This window comes from Colletotrichum navitas (assembly GCF_030913465.1).
Source record: "Colletotrichum navitas strain CBS 125086 chromosome Unknown LY79scaffold_111, whole genome shotgun sequence".
NCBI lineage: Eukaryota > Fungi > Ascomycota > Sordariomycetes > Glomerellales > Glomerellaceae > Colletotrichum > Colletotrichum navitas.
Window position 1 is genome coordinate 1 of NW_026850657.1, and position 22,404 is coordinate 22,404.

At 33.5% G+C, this 22,404-nt stretch overlaps 3 protein-coding genes across 3 annotated transcripts; 1 reads left to right on the forward strand and 2 right to left on the reverse strand.

Annotated features, from left to right (window-relative positions):
• Nucleotides 1-7,406: 7,406 nt before the first annotated feature.
• Nucleotides 7,407-8,502, forward strand: LY79DRAFT_570381 (uncharacterized protein). Its single transcript, XM_060559145.1, has one exon. The coding sequence runs from the start codon at nt 7,815-7,817 to the stop codon at nt 8,010-8,012; it is 198 nt and encodes a 65-aa protein (XP_060408305.1). The 5' UTR covers nt 7,407-7,814; the 3' UTR covers nt 8,013-8,502.
• A 3,929-nt stretch (nt 8,503-12,431) lies between these two features.
• On the reverse strand, nt 12,432-17,468 carry LY79DRAFT_584229 (uncharacterized protein; the record flags this gene model as incomplete). Its single annotated transcript, XM_060560384.1, has 11 exons — nt 12,432-12,439; nt 12,500-12,511; nt 13,565-13,582; nt 14,380-14,403; nt 15,078-15,084; nt 15,314-15,336; nt 15,563-15,591; nt 15,612-15,620; nt 16,953-17,017; nt 17,078-17,121; nt 17,192-17,468. The coding sequence occupies 11 exons, from the start codon at nt 17,466-17,468 to the stop codon at nt 12,432-12,434; spliced, it is 516 nt and encodes a 171-aa protein (XP_060408306.1).
• A 1,359-nt stretch (nt 17,469-18,827) lies between these two features.
• LY79DRAFT_584230 (uncharacterized protein) lies at nt 18,828-20,584 on the reverse strand (the record flags this gene model as incomplete). The annotated part of the gene is made up of 5 exons (XM_060560385.1): nt 18,828-18,859; nt 18,989-19,367; nt 19,441-19,505; nt 19,774-19,789; nt 20,462-20,584. 5 exons carry the CDS (start codon nt 20,582-20,584, stop codon nt 18,828-18,830), a joined length of 615 nt encoding a protein of 204 aa, XP_060408307.1.
• Nucleotides 20,585-22,404: the final 1,820 nt, after the last annotated feature.

Consider the following 22,404-nt stretch of genomic DNA (forward strand, 5'->3'; position numbering starts at 1 on the left):
TATCTTTATAATTTTTTTACTATATAAGTACTTTAATAGGCTAAAATAACCTATATTAAGAGACTAAAGCTTATATAATAAATAAAGAAGTATATATAAAGTAATAATATTCTATTCTTTATAGAAATTATTAAATTTAGTTAATTTATAGCTATTATAGCTATTAAGGATTAGGAGTTAATAAGTACTTTTTATATAAGACTTTATATACTAGTTAAAATAATTTAACTAATCTAGGCTAATCTTATTTATTATTTATTTATTTTTACTTAAGTAAATACACTAGTTAGCTAGGAATTAGCTATTAGTATACTAGTAAAGAAGGTAATATTTACTTTTTATAATAATATATAGAGGTATTACCTAGCTATCTATATATATACCTTAAATAATAGAAACCTATTCTTAATTACTAGGCTACTTTATATAAGGCCTTCCCTTATAGTTTAAGGTTATAATAACCTTTATATATAATAGTATTTTTATTAAGAACCTAGTCTTATTAAAATTATAAATATTATAATCTTATATCTTATACTTTATAATTATATTTTATATAAGTATAAATTAGCCTTATATAATTATAAGATCTTTAGCTAAGGCCTTCTAATAGTTAATTTAATATTAAAATTATATTTTTAATTAAGGTTATTATTATATAAAGTTCTTTACTTATTAAGGTTTAATATATATTATATTATATAAATCTAAGAGAAGATTAGCTATTTCTTATATATCTTCTTATTATAGAGGAAACCTTTAATTAATTAGGTTAATAACCCTCTTAAGAATTACCTTCTCTTCTACTTCTGTTATCTTCTTTAATTTTAGATATATCTTGTCTTATATAATATATCCTATGCGTTAGTTATAGAGAGTTAATTTAAAGACCTTAAAGGTAATAGCTACTTTTTATATAGATATTTTTAGGTCTTTTTAGATAGCTTAGAGGGCAAAAATAATTTAGCTTTCTTTAGAAGAAGAGTTTATAGTTATATATAGAGAAAAGTAAGTGTAAAGGTTAAAAAAGTAAAAAGGTAAAGGATATATATAACTTACTATAATCTATAACTTACTATATAAGTATATTATAAAGGATTACTATAAATAAAAAGATCTTATTACTAATACTTAACTTTTTACTTATAAACCTCTATATAATATACTTTTTTTAACTTATTACTTAGTAGTAAATTCTAATACCTTACTCTTAAAACTACTAGTTTTTTCTCTTTTATTATTAATTAATTTAAAATAACTAAATAAATATTATAATTAAGATCTTTTTTAAACCTTATAAGGTCTCTTAATACCTTATTAACCTTAGCTTCTTTTTATAATAGTTACTTTTTTTTTTTTCTCTTATAGCTTTAACTTTAGTACCTTTTTCTTACTACTAGAGTATTTATTCCTAAGCTTTTATATTAATTTACTAATATAGGCGTTAGCCTTAGTAGTAGTAAGTCTTTTTTTTAGTAACTTACTATTACTAATAAGGATATACTATTACTAGCTTTATTTATTAGATTACTAGTTTTATAAAAATATAAGAGTACTAAGAAATAAAGTAAATAACTATAATAGTATATAAAAAGACTAACTTTTCTATATATCTCCTAAGTTATTATTATTATTTTTATTATTTTTTTTATCTTTATTTACCTTAAAGTTAGTCTTTTAGCTATATATAACCTTATTAACTAATAATATAGTATTACTTTTCCTAGTGTTTATACCTTATATTTCTTTATATAGATTTAGTAGTCTTAACCTTTTTTTAAAAACCTACTTATACTTTAGGTAAGTAATTAAGAAGTTCTCTTTTACCTTATTACTATAAAAAACCTTTTTATTATCTTTATTAAATATATTACCTAACTTATAAGTAATAAATATTTAAATAAAAAACCTTTTTTTTTTACTATTATACTTATTTTTTATTTACTTACTAGTTATAAGACTAGTAAACTAGCCTTTAATATTAATTTATACTATAAGATTTTTAAAGACTAGCTTTCTAGTAGTAGCCTTATTAGTATTAAGGTTTTTATTATAGTATAAATTAAGAAGCTTTTTTATAAAGTAATAAGTAAGCTCTAAAGTCTAAATAGTATAAAAGTATATTAGTATTTATTAACTAAATAAATCTTTAAAAAAAGTAATATATTACTTTAAGATTTATTATTAACTTTATTATATTCTTTATTATTATTTTTATTATAGACTTTAATAATATCTTAAGTAACCTCTTTATTAAGCTATTACTTTTTTACTAGCTTTTTTTTTAACTAATATAATAGGTCCTTTTATTTATTAGTAGTAAAGGCTAAGGTAATAGGTTAAATAATAATAAAGCCTTTTATATTAATAAAAAGCCTTTTTTTACTTTACTAGTTACTTATTATAAAGGTATAAGTAATTATAGTAATTATTTATAGTAATCTAATAAAAAATAATAATATAAATAAAAGTAAAGAAAAATAAAGCTTATTTAGCCTAGAGAAAAGAGAAAGTAGTAAAGATAATAACCTCTATAAAGATAACAGTAATATATTACCTAATTTAAGCCTTAATAATATAGGAAACTCTACTTAATTTAACCTAAGGTATTTTTTTATTACAGTACAGCCGTTACTGCACTTATAACGTAGTCATTAATTAGGCTCTAACTAGAGAATCATCACATAAGTGCGGCATAACAGCAAAGGAAACAGAAAAAGGCCATGTTATGTCTGCCTATTGATGGATACTTCTAATTACAAGACAGACACGCGCGCAAACCAACCTATGTGCTAATTCAAAACGTAGGGCCATTGTAGCTGCTGTCATGTTTAGGTCCATGTAGTGTTTGTTTCTCATTTCGACCTAGAAATACAACTAATAGAATCATTATCTAACACATCGCTATATAATATCACCAACCGGGCAACAGATAGACATAATTTAGCCCATTAGATAGATAGCTAATAGCACCTCGACTAAGGAAATGAATCTCAATGGGGATCCTTGCATGCCGAGCCTGACGAGGGCACAGCAGGCCCTTTGGTGTCGAATCCTTATATCTTTGCCCTCCTATCTTGGGGCGAGTTAATAAGGGCCCCGTCACTTTTCACAGCCACTCCTTTGATGCCCTGGCCTGCCTCTCCCTTAGCATGCAACACTCCATACTTGCTGTATGTCGCACTAACAGAGAATTACTTACTGGTCTTGTCCCAGCGGGACTGGTTGGCTGTACTGTTTAGTATTGTGTACTATATGCTGTTTTTTATATTTCTGTTGTCTAGAGGAGATTCGCGTGGGTGGGATAAGAGGTGGTTGGTTGCATTTGAGTGCCCATACAATTACCACAGGCTACTCCAGGCTCACTCAGGACAACAACAATAGTGCAACTACAGTCCTGTTTTGTGCACATAACAAAATATGGGATAGCCCACCATGTCGCTGAGCGAGCCCAACCTTGATCAATGGATGCTCTCACGAAGCAATTATGGGCCAACTAGGACTATCATGAGAGAGCCCTTCTGGCCTTATCTGGCTGTCCAGACCAGTTCCAAGTGTTGCATGAAGAAGAGAAGAAAACCATTCTGTACTCCGCATCGTTCCACCCCATACAGCTATACACAATGGTGCCTGTCGGGACGGAAGATTAAGTCTTCATTAGGTCTCTCACCAGCACACACGCACTCATCCTCACAATGTACACGTTCCCCATTACAAGAGAATTTGCTTCGATGCGGGCGTCTGCCCCAGACAGGCACAGCATCTGCCCTTTCATTAAGTACATCCATCTCCCAGCACGACGCCGGGCGAATCGGGAAGTAGAGACATGCTGCATACGCCTGCAGCATGGGTACGTTCTAGACGCAGTTGTGCACTACAGAAAACCAAAGCCAATACCCATCTTCAACCAAACGAAAGGCCCTATCGCCATCGAGAAGGGCACCAAGGCAGGACTAATCGCACTGGTCCGCAGGGAAGAAACAACGCAGTTTATTAGCGGAGATTCCCTTGCGAGAGAATAGCTATTTTTTGTCTTTTTCTTTTGTGCGACTGGTCTATGTTGGGGGGGATAGAAAGATAAGGTGAGGGCCTTGAGTTAACCTCACCTTACACTTTCACCTCACTTTTTCACCTCACTTTTTCTCCTCACACTCCCATGTCAACATAGTCTCACTGACACGTATTTAACTTCATTTCAATCCACCTGCATCATTAGCAACAAGTGTATAAGTGAAGGCTAGGAAGACAAACAGGAACTCGCCGGAATTCGCGCGTCTGACGGGGCCTGCGGTCCTTTGCGCTTGGCGCCCATTGTGTGTGATACACTGGGCACACCGCTAACGACAACTCTTGTCACAAGTTGGAGCACACAGCAGGGCATTGGAGGATTGAGGTCGAAAAGGCTTAAAAACCAACCGTGATGCCGGATTTGTCGCGATAGATGATGATGGCGATGGGCGGCAGCAGTACTGACCTTTGGCCGCCGGGTAAACAGCTCGGCACCATCTCTTGACTACCCATGACTGGAACGCTTACAGTAGGTCTGCCTCAGGTGGACCAAAACTTTCTGGTTTGTCGCGTGGTGAACGAGTGAAGCCGCTTGCCCAAGTTTACAACCATGGCTCTCCCCAAGACTCGCCATCCAAGGTTGTATCGTAGCCGACGAGAGATAAGATAGCATGACGTCAACAATGAGGGCTAGGGGAAAGAACTGGTAGGGAATGGCAACTACTGACTTTGGCTTGGTCTATATCCTTAGAGGGAACCGACCATAACCAAGGAAGCAGCCTCTATATTGGACCTCCTTTCTTGCTAAAGATACCTAAGTGGAGTGGTCCGAGGTACCTAGATTGCATAGCAGCTGCCTAAGAAGAGTGATTAGCAGTGCTAGTAGCAGAGGAAATAATAACTTAAAGGTGTAACTACTTACTTAGAAAAAGCCAGGAGACCAGTGATATAGACTTTAGATGACTTTAACGCAATATAGACATTAACACTATTAACTACCTCCTAGCACACATAAACACACACATAAACACATCTGATGTCTTTTAACGCTACTGTCACGGATTCCTCCTCCATTGGGGTAGCCCTTAAAGCCAGAGCTACCGCCGCCGCCACAGCCATAGCCCCAGCCCTAATGAACTCTAAGCAATTCTAACAACATATATAGAGCACAATGGCTAGAGATATAACGCAGTGCATCTAGAGCAGGCTGTCTTCTTTGTACATTACAGTTATGCCCTTCTGCTTACTGCCTACCTATATGCCTTTCTGACTATTAACTAGATAAGTAGGCTTAACTATTAGATTATGCTGTCTATAGCTATAACTAATAGAATTTACTAGAGGCTAAGGGAGACAGTACTAGACAATAGAGAAGGGAAAAAGAAGAAGCAGCAAGCTAAGAATAAGTAGTATTACTAAGACTTAGTTAATACACTAGTCTACTATTTTAAGTAGTAATAGAACAGAATAATAGTACACTAATAGAGCTAGTGTAATAGGGTAGAATAAGAGAAGAAAAGGCAAAGATTAAGTATATAATAAGATATAATAGCACTAAGTATATACTATCTATTAGTAATATAGTATATAACTTACTACCTAATATAAATACCTATATTCCCTCTACCTACTTCTTTTACTAACTTACTTTATTACTAAATAACTATTTAGCCTTATTACGTTAAGTAATAGTAATACTAACCTAGATACCTTTATAAAGTAAAGTAGATGTTACTAAGGAGGTAGTAGTAGTATTAACTATAATATACACTTTAGTAACCTTAGTCCTCCTTAAAGAACTCCTTATAATAGAGGCTAAGAATTCTATAATATTATAAAAGTTAATAGTAAAGATAATAAACACTAAAATAAAAACATAAGAAAAGACTACTAGGTTAGCCTAAGCTATAGGTATAACTATAAGTAAATCTAGTAGTATATATTATTAATGTTGCCCTTAGGTTACTAACTAAAGTATTAAAGCCTATACCTACTATATAACCTATAACCTAAAATACCCTATTAAAAAAAAACTTAAGTAATAACCTATAGAAACCCTCTAGTAAGTAGACCCTAAGATAATTAAATTTAATAATAGCTAATAACCTTTACACTAAGGTAAGCCTACTTTAATAAGTATTACTATATACTACTTACTTATCTAATATCCTAGGATTACTATTAGCTCTTAATAGGTATATACTTAATTTAGGTGCCTTATATATATACCTTATTACTTATCTCTTAACCTTATCCTAGATAATAGACACTATTTATCTTTATCCTAGACTTTATTACCTATTATTTCTTTCTTTAACACTATAAGACTATCCCTAAGAATATTTAACCTTTTATTATACTTAATTAACTTTATTAGTCTCTTCTCTTATAATAATAAATATATAGCTTACTCTCTTTCTATATTAACTTTATACTTATTAAGATAGAGACATTAGGAGCAAGGATCTAGTAATCTAATTATAAAACCTAAACCTTCTCCTTATTATACCTCTAGAGCTTAATCTATAGGAAGTCTTATTATAATAAGATTAAATAGCACTAAGCTATATACTAAACAAGTTAGTTAATAAGTAAAAAGCTAAATAATCTTCTAGAGCAAGAGTACTAATTAAGAAGATAAAGATAAAATAGCTATAATAAGTTAAAAAGGCTATAATATAGACAGATATATTAAATAATCTAGATAGGTATATAATAAAATACAGATACCTAATACTATTTACTATTTAGCTCTTGTTGTAAGTAAAAGATAGTTACTAGTTAGTGTTAAAATATAAGCGTTATCTGTTTAAATTAACAAGAATACTAACTTCTGCCTAATAACTAGCTAATAAGGTAAACACTTAGGCTGCTGCCTTTGTAGTAACATCTTATTTATATCTAGCTTCTAGGGCGTTTAATGAACAAGCGCTTGGGCCAGAATCTATAGGTGTCCTCTAACTGCTTTAACGTTGAGGCCTACTACCGCAAGAACAAAGAGTGTCCTGGTCTCTTCAATATTACCCTCATTAAGTCCATGTAGAAGGACAGGTACGCAGGAGAGAAAGCTGTGTAGACTGTAGTGAATTAGAACTTAAAGATATGGAGTCAGTCTAGGTGGGTAAAGAGCCTAAGGTTAATAGAATAGTTAAAGAGGAGGAAAACAATTAGAAAATTTATTCTTATACTCTTAAGCAGGCTCTAGGTAATACACACAAGCTGCTTATAATATGTATTAAGAAGCTAGTTAATATTAATATTAATTAGTTAAGAACTAATTTTAGTAGTATTCTTTTTAGTATAATACTAAAAACTAGTAGTATAATTATAATAATAAAAGCTAGTATTAGCTAGTATATTAATAAGTAGACCCTTAATAACTAGTATTTATAATTTTAGGAGTATATTAATATTTATAAGGTGTAGTATTATAGTAGTGTAAGGAATAACTAACTTTAAAACTAGGAGCTAAGCATTATGAAGGAAATTACGTCTGAGGTTGCACTGAGAGAGCTCCTGGAGCTTAGAGTTGGCGACGTCTTAATTGCAAGATCAACGCACCATGACCTTGGACTCTTAGGCCTAGGAAGTCGGAGCGATCTACTAAGAAAGTCTGAGCAAGCCATTGGCTGCCACGTTCTTGAATAATATAAAGTGGGCGTGGGCACGTCAGGCACATGGATTTGACGGCCTGGAATCCTCCTCCTAATGTGAGTACCTACCCACCTACCTAGGCAGCTACGTATACAGATACCTTGCTTGCGTCGAAGCAGGCTGTGGCCCAAGAATCAGAAGCCGAAACAGCAATGCGGAAAACATCGAACAGACAACGATCCGGGCGCTTGGGCTCGCACGAAGGAAGCATTCGCAATGAGCCGACCGATCGGAGCGACGGCCAGCGGGTTAGAAAGGCAATTGTCGGATGCTCTGAGGAAACTCGTTTCCGAGAGGCGAAACCAAAAGCGCCCTATGAAAAAGAGGTTATTGATAGGAAATTGTTGTAGTTACAATAGGGCGGTGGTGAAGTTAGGTCCAGAAGAGTGGCCGGGTTTTTGGTGAGGCGTTGCCTTCAGGTGTAGCGTTCACTTGGGAGTACCTACCTAAGGCGAATGCACGTAAACCCATATATCCGAAATGCACCCGACATTTACCCCGCGGGTCCGACCAGGTGCCCCGCCCCACCTTGACAGTCTGTACTGTTTGGGCCAGTGCTTTCCATGAGGTCAGCAGTGCTCAGGGCAGGGCAGTGTTTCAGGGGCAGGTGGGTGCCGAGTGCCGAGGGGTCAGTGCTGAATATAGTGGTGAATGTTCCAAATGAGAAGGTTTGAAGTTGCTGTGTGGCAGCCTTGATAGGGGTTGTTTCCCCCAGGTCGGTGTCTCTGATGTTGTCGCCTTCAGCAAAGTGCGTGTTGCTGCGTGTACGGACAAAAAGTTGAGTTTTGACGGAGGTGGTGTGGTGGAGGTTGACACGTAGCTTGCAGCTGCTGACAGCTGTACTGTGGCAGTTGTGGCAGTGTGGCCAGTGGTGGCTAGGCCGAAAACTGACACATCCTCTCTGTGGGGTTGTGGCAAAATATTGACACATCCTCCCCTTGCAAGGAAGGTGGGTGGCTGTTTCGTCCTTGCTAACTTAGGCCGTGATCAACAACTGCGTTAGAACTGCGTTAACAGGTGTACTATAATAAAAAGATACCTTAGGTTAAAATAAAGTAGAGTTTCCTGTGATTTCAAGGTTTAAATTAGGTAATATACTATAGTTATCTCTATATAGTATATTATCTTTACTATTTTCCCCTTTTATAAAGTAAATAAGATTTAATTTCTCTTATTTATTTTAGTATTACTACTTTTTACTAAATTACTATAAATAATTACTATAATTATTACTTATATACTTAAAATAAGTAAATAATAAAACTAAAAAAGGCTTTTTATTAATTTAGAGAGCTTTATTATTATTTAACTTATTACTTTAGTCTTTATTACCTAGAAATAAAAGGACCTACTATATTAGTCTATAAAAAAGCTAGTAAAGAAGTATTAGCCTAATAAAAAGGTTACTAAAGATATTATTAAAGTCTATAATTCTAGTAGTAAAGTTAATAATAACTTAAAAGATAATAATAAAGATAGCTTATCTTTAAGAAGTATATTACTATTTTCTAAATTTTCTAAAAAGCCTTCTAGTTAAACACTAATATACTCTTATACTATATAGACTTTAGACCTTACCTACTACTTTATAAAGTAGCTTCTTAGCCTATACTATAATAAAAATCTTAATACTAAGAAAGCTACTATATAAAAGCTAGTCTTTAAAAACCTTATAGTATAAATTAATATAAAGAGTTAGTTTACTAGTTCTATAACTAGTAAATAGTTAAAAAATAAGTATAATACTAAAAAAAAGGTTTAATATTTAGGCCTTTATTACTTATAAGTTAAGTAATTTATTTAATAAAGAGTATAATAAAGTCTCTTATAGTAATAAAGTAAAAGAGAACTTCTTAATTTATTACCCTAAGTATAACTAGGTTTTTATAAAAGGCTTAGGCCTACTATATCTATATTAAGAGATATAAGGTATAAGTACTAAAAAAGAAGACTATATACTATTAGTTAATAAGGCTATATATAGCTAGGTATTTAACTTTAAGAGTAAAGAAGATAATAATAATAATAATAATATATAGTAAAGTTAATTACCTTATAGACTATTATAGTTATTAATATTATATTTTAGTACCTTTATATTTTTAAGAATATAGTAAACTAATAAAGAAAAGTAGTAATAGTATATTTTTATTAACGTATATATATAGTAAGTGGCACATTATAGTAAGTAGTACACATCTACCTTATTTCTACTAGCTCTATCCTTACATTAACCTTTCTCTATGTACAACAATAGAATCCTTTTCTTAAGAAAGCTAAATTATCTTTGTAATTATAGCTATCTAAAAAGACTAAAATCTATCTGTATAAAAGGTAGCCTCTATCTATAATATGCCTAAAACTACACTCTATTATTAACACACTAGAAAAGTTATATAAGCTAAGATATATTTAAAATTAATAAAGATAACTATATCTAAAGAGGAGGTAATTCTTAAAAGGGTTATTAACCTAATTAATTAAGGATTTCCTCTACAACAAGAAGATATATAAGATATAGCTAATTAACTTCTTAATATATATAATAGGACATATATTAGACCCTAATAGGTAAAGAACTTTATATAATAATAACCTTAATTAAAAATATAATTTTAATATTAAATTAACTATTAGAGGGCCTTAGCTAAGGATTTTATAATTATATAAGGCTAGTTTATACTTATATAAAATATAATTATAAAGTATAAGATATAGGATTATAATATCTATAATTTTAATAAGACTAGGTTCTTAATAGAAATACTATTGTATATAAAGGTTATTATAACTTTTAACTAATATAGAAGGCCTTATATAAAGTAGCCTAGTAATTATAAATAGGTTTCTATTATTTAGGGTATATATATAGATAGCTAAGTAATACCTTTGTATATTATTATAAAAGGTAAATATTACCTTCTGTTATAGTACTTTAATAGTAAATTTCTAGCTATATAGTATATTTACCTAAGTAAAAATAGATAAACTATAAATAAAATTAGCCTAGATTAGCTAAAGCACTTTAATTAGTATATAAAGTCTTATATAAAGGGTACTTATTACCTTTTAATCCTAGATAGCTATAATAGCTATAAATTAACTAAATTTAATAACTACTATAAAGAAGAAAGTATTATTACTTTATATATACCTCCTTATTTATTATATAAGCTTTAGCCTTTTAATATTAGCTATTTTAGCCCTTTAAAGCACTTATATAGTAAAGAAATTAAGAAAATAATATAGATATAAATTATATATATTACTAAGGATAACTTCTTTTTTGCCTTTAAAGTAGTATTCTTTACTTTAATAGGAGAAATAAATATATAAGTAGGTTTTTAATAGGCTAGTCTTATACCTTTTAATCCTAAAGTTATTATTTTTTGCCTAGATTTTAAGCTAAAGACACTAACACTAGTTAACTTATATCTAACTAGCTTAGGCTTATAAGACCTAAAGACACTAATAACAGTAATTAAAAGTATATAAAGCTTTACTTTATTAAAAAAAAAGATTAAGGACTATTAAAAAAGTTTACTAACACTAATATATAAGGTAATTAACTTATAGTTAAAAGGTATTAGTAAGTTAGTATATTAACTTACTATTATTAAGGTAGAGAACTATTAACTTTATATAGAGATAAAGGTACTTAGTAAGCACTAGAGGGCTAAAAAGACCTAACTATATCTTAGAGAATTACTTAATATAGCTAAAGTAAAGGCACTACAAGGAGAAAAAGACATTATTAAAGCTAAAGGTAAGGAAATATCCTAAAAGGGGGGTTATATAGAGAGTAGTAAACCACTTGCACAACAATATAGCAATTATAGAAAGACTAGATATAACGTATAAACCTATAAGGTAGTTTAGAATACTAATAAAGAATAAGGTAATATATATTTTTAATTAATTTTGTATAATCTAGTTAAATTAAGTTATTAAAAAGATAGAAAGGTAGGTAGATGTGTGCTACTTACTATAATACGCTACTTACTATATATATACATTAGTAATAGTAGTTTAAAAAAGAAGCTTACTATTACTAAGGCTAACACTTATATTAGTAAGTCTATATAAGAGCTTAAGTATAAATACTTTAGTAGTAAGAAAAAGGTACTAAAGTTAAAGCTATAATAAAAGTAAAAAAAAAAATTAACTATTATAGAAAGAAGCTAAAGTAAAAAAAGTAATAATTAACTTAGTAAAGTTTAAGAAAGATCTTAATTATAATATTTATTTACTAGTTATAAATTAATTAGTAATAAAGAAAAAAAAGCTAGTAGTTTTATAAGCTAGGTATTAAAATTTACTATTAAGTAATAAGTTAAAGAAGGTATATTATATAGAAGTTTATAAGTAAGTAGTTAAGTAATAATAGTAATAAAATATTTTTATATTTATAGTAATCCTTTATAGTAATCCTCTATAGTAATCCTTTACTAGTTAGCTACTACTATATTACTTTACTTACTAGCCTTATTATTATTATTATTCTTAGCTTTTTTACTTTTTTTTTTTTTAGCTAGGTCTTAGTAGTACTTCTTAAGGGTAGCCTTTTAAATAATAGTTAGGCTAGTTTTTTTTTTTCTTTTACTAGTACTTTAGTAATTTATTTTTTACCTAAGTAAGAAAAATAACTTTAGAGAAGGTTAAAAATAGTACTAGTCTTTACTTATTAGCTTTATAGCTAGAAAAATAGACTTAATAATATTAATATCCTTCTTTATAATAGTAATTCTCTTAGTATAAATAGTAGCTAACTAAATAGCTATAAAAATAAAGATTAGTAAAAAGATTATTATAATAATTAATTATAGTAATTACTTACTTTTAAATATAGCTATAAAATAAGTCTTAGTAGCCTCTTATAGTATAAAAATAGTAGCCTTTTAAAAGTAAAGGTTATTTTATTAAAAAACTTTAAATATAATCTCTTTATAAAAATATTAAAAAAGTACTTTTATTATTAAAAGATTAGTTATTTTCTAGTACTTCTAGATTTTATAAAGAGTAATAGCTATAAGTAAATTAGTATTATAGTAATTACTTATAGTAATTAAATACTTACTATCTACCTTCTAATACCTTGTCTTTAGGGCTACTATAGCCTTTTTATTACTGTCCTTCTAAGTAGCCTTTTTAAGTATAGTCTTTTTAGGTACTACCTTTTTTAGTGTAGCCTTTTAAGCTAGGTGTTTTTAACTAGGGCTTTTAAAGCTAATAACTTTTTTATACTTCTACACTTATAGAAAATTTAACTAATTTTTATAGTCTAAATATTTATTAGTAATTATTTAAAAAATAAAGTAAATAAGAAAAAGTAATAACTTACTATTATTATTATTATTATAATAAAAAAGAAATAAAAAAAAAGAAAATATAAATAAGTAAACTAAAATAAGTAAAGTAAGTTAAAATTATAGTTTAAAAAGGTACTAAAAATAAAGTAATTTATAGCTACTTTACTTTTCTTTTTTATTTATTTTTAATTATTTTTTTTTAATTTTACTTTTTTTTTAATAATAATAATAATAATAATAATAATAATAATAGTAATAATAATTACTTTATTTTATAAGTAAGAACTATTTTACTTATTTATTAAAAAAAAATTCTAACTTTCTTTAGTTACTTATTTTCTACTAAGAATATCTTTCTCTTAGCCTTTATAAGGTCTATTTATAGTAATTAATTATAGTAACCTAACTAATATCTCTCTAGGCTACCCTTTAGGCTCTAGTACTAGTATAAAACATAAGGCTAATAATAGCTATTTTAAGAATATATATACTAAAAAGGCTTATAAGTATATTAAGGGAATAATAAAGGAAATAAAAGAGCTTAAGAAGGCTAAAAAGTTATTTACTACCTAGAAGAATTATAAGCTAGTTACCCTTAAGAAGTCCTAAGCCTATATTAATAGTATAGCTTTAGTTAAGGCTAATATAAAGGCTAAGGTAATTAATAATATTACTACTATTATATAAGTAATTTTTTTTTTATTTATTTATACTTATCTTTAACTATAAAAATAGGTAATTAAAGGGTAACTATCTAAGAATAGTTATAATAAGACTTAGTCTTTATTAGTCTTTTTCTAGGAGCTAGACTTTTATTTAGGTTAATAAAGATAATTAAGTTATTTAAGAAAATAATAGTAATAGTAACTAAGAGAAGGTTCTTTTTCTTAGCCTTAAAAAGAATATAAAAAAAAAGCTAGTTAACCTAAAAGATTATTATAACTTTAAGGTTAGTTTTTTTTCTATTAAGAGTATTAATATTTAGTAAAAAATATAAGTACTTATAGTTAAGTATAAAAAAGTAAGTAATTACTATAATTAATTATTATAAATTACTAATAAAACTAAGACCTTATTTACTAAAAGTACTACTATATAACTAACTACTAGTATATAGCTTTAGACTAGCTTTTTACTAAAGTCTATTACCTAAAGGTTTAGCCTTTTATTTACTTTAATATTACTTCTAAAGAAGGCTTTATTTAGCCTAGTTAAAGTCTACTAGCTATAGTAAATATCTTTACTAAAGAGAAGTCTTTTCTTTAGTTAGTTTTTACTAAATTTTAGAAGCCTACTACTTCTTAAGATTATAAGCTTCTAAGAGCTATTTTTTATATCTATTAAAAGAAGAAGTAAATAAAAGTCTAAGCTTTACTTAATATTTTACTAATTTTCTTAAGTAATTTACCTTTTAGTACTACCTTACTATAGGCTAATAAAGTAAAGGTTTTTTTTACTTTATTTAAAAATACTACTTTACTTAAGACTTTAAGCTAACTATTAAGTAGCTAGTTAAAGAAGTAATTACTATAATTAATTATTATAATATAATACTAACTTATATATCTAGGTCTAGGGCTCTCTTAGTTTCTTTTTTTAAGAAAAGATTTTTCTAGGATTAGCTAAGCTATAGGATAAAGTTAATCTTAACTTAAAGGTAACTATAGGATTTAGTTATATAATAATAAAGGCTTTTAAGCCTTTATAGAAGCTTTTACTTCTTTATCTTTAGCTTTAGCTACTTATTAAGGTATACTTAGCCTCTTAGAAAAAGGTCTTTAGTATAGCCTATAAAGCTATATAAGCTTATAACTTTGATTTTATTAAAGAGATAGCTAAGGATATTTAAAAAGGCTAAAGATAAATTATAGTAATTAGTTATAGTAATTTCTATTTTTATTATACTTCTTACTATTCTTATATTACTTTAGCTATCTTTTTTTAAATTTATACTATACTTTAATTTAAGTACTATTTATTAGCCTTTTTACTAAGTATTTTTATAGTAAGTAGGTCTTTTATACTAAGACTAGGCTTTTTTTTTTCTATATAATATATTAGAAAGTTATAAAGCCTTATAACTATATATATAATTTAGACTTATACCTTTAAGCTATACTCTAGGGCTAAGTAGTTAATTATTTTTTATTTTTATTTTAACTAACTAAATACTTACTTAATAATTATTTAAAGATAACTATACTATAGATTATATAGCTCTTAGGCTATCTTTAGTAGTTTATTTATATCTTTAAAATCTTATAAATAATATTAAGTCTTATAGTAGAGAGTAATAATACCTTTTTATATACTAAACCTAGTATTCCCTAAGAAATACTAACCTTAAGGGACTTTAAACCCCTTACTACTTATAAAATTAAATAAACTAGTGTTATAAATTAACTTTTTAGCTTTAGTAAGTATAAATAAAAAGCCTTTATTAAAATAAACAGTAGTAAAGATATTTTAAAAGACTATTCTTTTTTAACTATACTACTTTTCTTATTTACTAATAAAAATATATATATTAATAAGAATACTATTAATTACTTTAATATAACTAGTAAAGTATTTACTTAGCTTTTTATTACCTTTTATTTCTAGTAAGACCTTAGCTTCTCTATAGGGTATAATATATACCTTATAAAGCTATATAAAGTATAATAAAACTTTATTCTAGACTAAAGATATAGTTAATTAACTAATCTAAAAAAAGTAGCTTATAGCCTATTATCTAAGGTTACTACTATAAGATAATATAAATAGGTAAATAAGTACTTTTTACTTAATAAAGAGGTATTAAGATAGCTATAAAGGTATATTATTTATAAGCTATCTTAATAATACTTAAAATTACTATTTACTAAAGTAAAAGAGGTATTAGAAATAGTAGTTTAAACTAAAAAAAAAGCTTTTAGTAAATTTAGTATATAGTTATTAAGCTACTATTAATAACCTCTTAATTATCTATATTTATACTAGCTTATTATCTAACTATAATAGTACTAAATATAGCTACTATAGTAAAATATTTAAATTTTATAATAATAAAAGCTTTAAGTAATTTATAGTAATTAATTATAGTAATAAAAGGTTTTTAAGAATATAATTATTAATATATAATAATATTATTATAAGTTTAACCTAAGTTTTTAGTATATTAAAAATTTATATAAGGAAATAGGTAATTAGTAATAATTTATCTAGTAAAAAGTTACTTTTTACTAAGGTATATAGCTAATATATAATAATATAAGGTTCTATAAGATAGAACTATAATTATAATGTACCCTCCTGTTTTAAGCCTAGTGCAATATGATTTAAGTTCAGGTGGTACTTGTGGCTGGTGTTATTGAATATTTGAAATTCTTATTGCATATTTCAATTTTTAACGCAGTTATTGATCAGGCTCTTAGTGATTAAGCAAGCAAGATCCAAACGACAGACAGTGTCCGCCTGCCTCATATCCTACCTCAATGGGTCTCGCAGATTATCAAGGAACCCCGACACGCTCCTCTCGAGATCCCCTTCAATCCTCTTGCGCCCGGCTTCAAGATCCTCCATCTCCGCCTTCAATCGTCAACACTGGGGCCCAGACTCTCTCGCCGCTACCTGAGCCTTCTTCACGTCATCCAGCAGCAGCAGAGCCAAAGCATAATGCCGTTCGTGAAGCCACATCTCCCTCCCGAGATCGTTGCGTCGCGCCGCAAGTTTGTTAAGCGCGCCCGCTGCCCTGACGCAGACGCTTGCTGCTGCTGCTTGCCATCCGCGCAGCTGGTGTGTAGCCATGCCCAGGCTGGCTACACAAAGCTGCTCCTGGTCGCCGCTGTTGCTGTCGTTGTCGTTGTTGCCATTTATCGACCCCTAAGATGGCCGTCGCCTCACCATTCCCTGCGCCTGCGTCACGAGTCTGTCGCCAACCTCAACCGCGTCTCTGAGATACCTTATTGACTTACACACAAGGCTGTGTATTCGACTTACAGGAGACATTCAGAGATGGCGCTAGAGCATGCTATCTCAACCTGCACCATTACTTCTGCTGTCTTCTAAATGTTCCACCAGTTGTCATTCCACCCACCATGCCCGCCTTGTCCACCATTAATTACCAGCGTCATAGCAAGCACGTCGATGGCCGCCGTCCACGGCTCACCTATCAAGGCGTTACCAAGGTACTCCATGCCCTATTACATGTTTTGCGCTCCTGGAATGAGCGCTCCCACCTAGGGCGTGGGCGTGAGCTGTGATATGGTCGTTGCTGGCTTGTGCTGCTTGGGTCTGTGGGGCTGTCGATGGTGGTACGTCCTTTGTGTTACCCTCCGTACCTTGGCGACGGGCGTTTGCCCTGTCTGGAATTGGATTGAATGACCCCGGCATGTGCGTGTCACCACTTTGCGCATCTGGGCCATGACCAGAGCCGCCGGTGGCAGGGGCATGTGTTTGCTCATGATGAAGATAGAAAGGATAGTCTACAATAACAATGCTATGGACAAAAGTCATGCCAGCCCACCTGGGGCCATGCCACTGAACAACAGGACGCTGGCCTGGTTAGATTCATTGCAACAGTCAATGGCTTGTGTACGCGATTTTTTCAGCGCCAACCACTTCTTCTTCTCTTCTTTTAGTCTGCGTCTTGTTAGCATAGGCTCCGAGCAGGTCATCAGATATAGCTTATAACCTTTTGACTTATTCAACAGCACCGTTATCGCCGGTTGCCGCCGACGTTCCGGCGCCCAAAGGTCGTTCGCGTGTGCAACCATGGTTAAAGTGAAGTCAGATTCGGGAATTGCTCTGCGTTATCGGGTATTCTATACCGTATTAAGTTATCAAGATCTAGCATGGGTCAGAGGTGCCCTATATCGGGTTTGACGTACTGTGATATTACATATGTATCGGGTGAACCGCACTAGACCACTTATGGGGGTTTAGAGCGACTATATCCATCAAGAACCTCCTGACTTTCAGTTCTAGTTGCTCAATCTTCTCCTGGTGCTCAATGACACGTGGGTTTGGCTTGTATATCACGGGTTTCTTCGGTCCCTCTTCTCAGCTCGACCCAGCCGTGCGCCTAGTGTTTAGCAAAGCCCGGCATAAGCTTGAGGTTGCTGACAACGGTGGGCGAGGAGCGAGTGGAGGGCTTCGGCAGGCTTTCGTCGACAGTTATCTGGGTTATGCCCTGAACAATGTGGCGCTGGAATCCGGGGCCACTGGGAGGGGCAGGAATCGTCGCGCTCGACGTCTTCTTTGGCGGGGGCAATTAGCTATCCCCTTCAAGTCGAGTTCACAATTGATGGCGTGGGCGACAAAATGAGAGACGAATTGTATGGGACGAGTACATGGGCTAGAATCGTTTCAGCGCGGAACAAGTCGAGTGGTGGGGAGAAGGATTGAACTCCATACGTACTGTGAATGAAAGAGTGTGGTGTAAGCATACTGATCTCAACGGAGGAAAGAAGAGAGAGAAAAGAAGCAAACAATAGGGGCGTACGTTTCTGTCGACTCGGAATGAGGCAAGCAGTCGCTGCTGCGTGCCATGGCCACCAGCTCAAACACGATGGTGTTTTCGAGGGTGGACGGGAATGTGTTTGTGGACTGGACCATGTTGCAATGCTATAAGCTTTCAGGTTCGCGAGCCAGCAGCTGACGCTTGGTAATACTGGGTGACGACGTCGGCAATGACGTTATAGATTCTGACGCGAGGCTGGTGCGGCTCGAGGTTCTGCCTCGACGTTGGCGGCGCCGCGGGGAGATGAAGTCAGATCCCGCAGGATAGTTCGTCATAGTTGCAGTCGTCAGCGCGATGCTTCGGCCTGGTTCTTGCAGCAAGAGAATAACAGTAGACTGGATGGTTGTTGTTAATCAGCCAGCTTCGTGGTCGGTAGAGGGTGTTACTAAAGCCACGACATCTGGTCCAAGGAGCAATCAATGTATCGGTTGTCCCCTTTGGCAAGGCACAACAGCATGGGGCAACGTCGACGGGGAGGTTTTAAGTCGGCTGGGAGTGTAGGTGTGTTCCGTACCTATCGTAGCAGCAGCTGATAAGTGGCTTGTGCCATGTGTGGCATACATAACCGAGAGCTTTTGGGGTGCCTTGCGGACGCTGGCAATGAACGAGGCGGAGGCGGGTCGGGGAGGGGAGGCGGGGGGCTGCTGGGCTTCGGCATTCTGGTTAGCGTAAGGGAGCGAAAACGCAGGGGAGGAAAGGGAGTCGAAGTTGTTCGAACCTCTGAGGATGGGCGTTTCGCTCACGTCAAGATGGCGCTGGTGATTGTCGAGATAATAGAACGAGGTCGTGTTATGGATAGCAGTGTGAGAATGTATATAGTACTCAGATAGTGTAAGAATAACACAAGGTACAAAAATGTTTAGGTGCATAAAGCTGTTGCACAATAAGAATATCTATGTACAATGCATATGCATGTACTACGTGCCGACAAGTGCATGTCTCCTCGAGGTTACCTGGAATGCTTACGTACGTCATCTTTCTCAGGGCAGTAATTCTTGTGGGAACTATTAGAACCTTGGGTCCAGGGAAGTCTAGCCCGGGGAAAAGAGCAGGCAATAACATAAGCATTCTGAAGAAAGAAAGAAAAATCTGTACTGATAGGTTGTGCATATTGTGTCTACTAAACAACGCCAACTCTAGCTAGCCCAGTCCGTCCCAACGGCAATATTAACACAAGTGTTAGATCCATCCTTCCACAGGCCTAGACTCTCCGTTAGTCTATGCAAGGAAGGCAGTAAAGCAAGTACACTACTAGGGGCACCTTCCACCTTACGACAAGGTAACTACTAACTTACTTACTTTCTTTTACTTTAATCTAATTAATTAAGATGTTAAAATTCCTTACCTTGCCCGCTCTTCTCTTTTGTTAGCTTGTTGCGCACGCAGTGGCAGGTCAATTTTAAGCAGTAATTATTATTATTATCTCTTCTTCCCCTTTTTCTTTGTCTTCTAGTCTCCCCAGGCCCGCACCACAACTCGAGGCTATCAATGCCAACTAAGACGATTACTCCCCAACGCCTTCAGACAGGACAAGACCGCGACTCGTGTAGCATCTAATATAGACTTGCGTAATACCCTCTCCTGCTCGGCCAGCTTACACAGCAAATACCCAATCAATATTCACACTTCCCATCGCCACCCTTAACATCCCAGAACATTGTCGCCATGACTAGATGACTCATGTCCGCAATCAATCATCAAAATTAATCCCATTGCCGGGCGACATCCCTATTAAAGTCTTCATCGTCACCACAATCACCATCGCCACCAACGGACAGCCTACTTTTCCCGTTGCCAGCGAGCAAAGAAGAATTATTAAACATTCAAAGCTGTTTAAGCATCCAGGGGAAGTAGATAATCATTTAAGAGCATCATCCATAGCCACCTGAACCTCTTTCTTCACTTCTGCATCTCCACCTTCTTGACTAGCCATGCATGCTTCTCTGCTGTTCTCTTGTACCTCCTCCTGCTTGCACCGTCGCGTTACCTCCCACATCTTATCCTTTTCATTCCAGTGCCAGACAAAATCCTTGCCTGCTGGGTCGTTTGGAAGGCGCGTCCGGTCAATTCTTCTCGCTGATTCGCGCGTCATGGCAATGAACGTGGCCATCTTGTATTCGCCGTTTGGAACTTTGGTGCCTGTGAAGAAATGGTGGAAGTAACTTGAAGTAAGCGAGTCTGCCCCTAGAGTTCAGCATCAGTCATTCATAGTCATCTAGGGATTTCTTTTAATAAGTATGGGTACCTTGTTGGGAATAAGAGTATTGTGAAGAAGAACAAAAAGATGGAGGAGAAGAAAAAAAAAACCTGACTTTATGTATCTGCTTTTAATTAAGTAGGCACAACAAGCTGACTTTCACTTGGACCGCTTGCTAATATGTAGGTCGGCAGGTTGCAGTTAGTAACCTAGACAACTGCTAATCATACCCCTACAAATATGTCTGTACCCGTAATCAATAAAGCGCGATACCGTAATTCACACAGGCACAATTAATGCATAATAGAAGTACCATTTAATTTTATGTAAGGTCAAAAGTAGTCAATGCAGTGGGTTATGAGGATATCGTCGTTTGCTGCAGGTGGTGCACCAAAAGTGATGATATTCATGGTGGTTGTTGCTTGCTCGTTCAATCTAACAGGGGTGAGTGAGGTGGGCTGGTGGGGTGAGAAGGTGAGAGGCAGGATTTTCTGCCACGGGCGGTGAGAGGTCACATGACGTCCCTCCACCCGCCCGTACTTCCACACACCAACATTTTGAAAGAAAAGAAGGTAAGGGAAACATCAAAGATAATTTGAAAGAATAGGAAAATAAAGATGAAAAGAAATATAGCTACCCTGCTGCGTTTAGGTTTTTGCTAGGGAACTCGAAAGTATTCATCTTGATATTGGGATGCTCTCATATGTATCTTGCAGCCTCGCAAGATTTCTTCAGAGGCCAGAACAACTACTATTCTGGCGCCACTCGTAGGGGGGCGTACTGTTACCATATTAACATACCAATCAGGTTCATTGATCACCTTCACATCGTGGCCACTTGTCAGCTTCTCTTTGCTTTCAAGAAAGATCGGTAAATTGTGAGACGGAAAACTGTTTCCCAAGACTAATAACCCATGCATTTTAGCAAGTCTTCTATCTGCTATCATTTTAATTTGGTGAGGGCTGGAATACATTGGTTAGGTGCTATTAGATTGTGGACGTTGCTGAGGGTTTGTCTTTACCTTATCTTTATTACACCTGCATCTCCAAGACATTGAAAAAAAAGACATCTGAAAGGAGAGTCATGCCATGACAGTAGTATTTACAGGTAGTTAGGTAAGTATAATGAATAAAAGTCTGGCTACCGCCGGAAAGGTTTGGTTTCTCATTTTCCTTTTCTTAATCTACGAAAAAGGCCACACGCAAGCTTCCTCTAGGTCTCATTTCTTAATGAGACGGATCTGACAGCCATCAAATCAACCCAGCCTCTACTCTCATTTCTCATTGAGACGGATCATCCGTGCTTGGCATCATCTCATCTCTCCTCACCCCGCCTCATCTCATCTCATCTTAGGAACGGACCATCACCTCACAAAGATCTGTATATTCTGAGCCTTGATGCAACGCAAAGCCATCTGCCAGCACATGCTTATCATACTGCCAGGTCACAAATATGTGTATTGCTAATATCATGCTCCCTAAGATCTAGATTGACTGGTTTAGGTATCTACATGTACTAGTGGCCCGACATCTTTTTGGAATGGCATCAAGACTGTACCTTTCACCGGCCGGCTCACCATCACCCGCAACGCGCGGCGATCCTGTGGGCCCTGCGGGCCCTATGGCTAAGCCACTGCCGTGCCATGCCGCGACACACTTCTGGTGATACCTATCCGCCAAAACATCACAACCATGACCACCACCGCCACTACTGCCATCTTGCATCAATCCCTC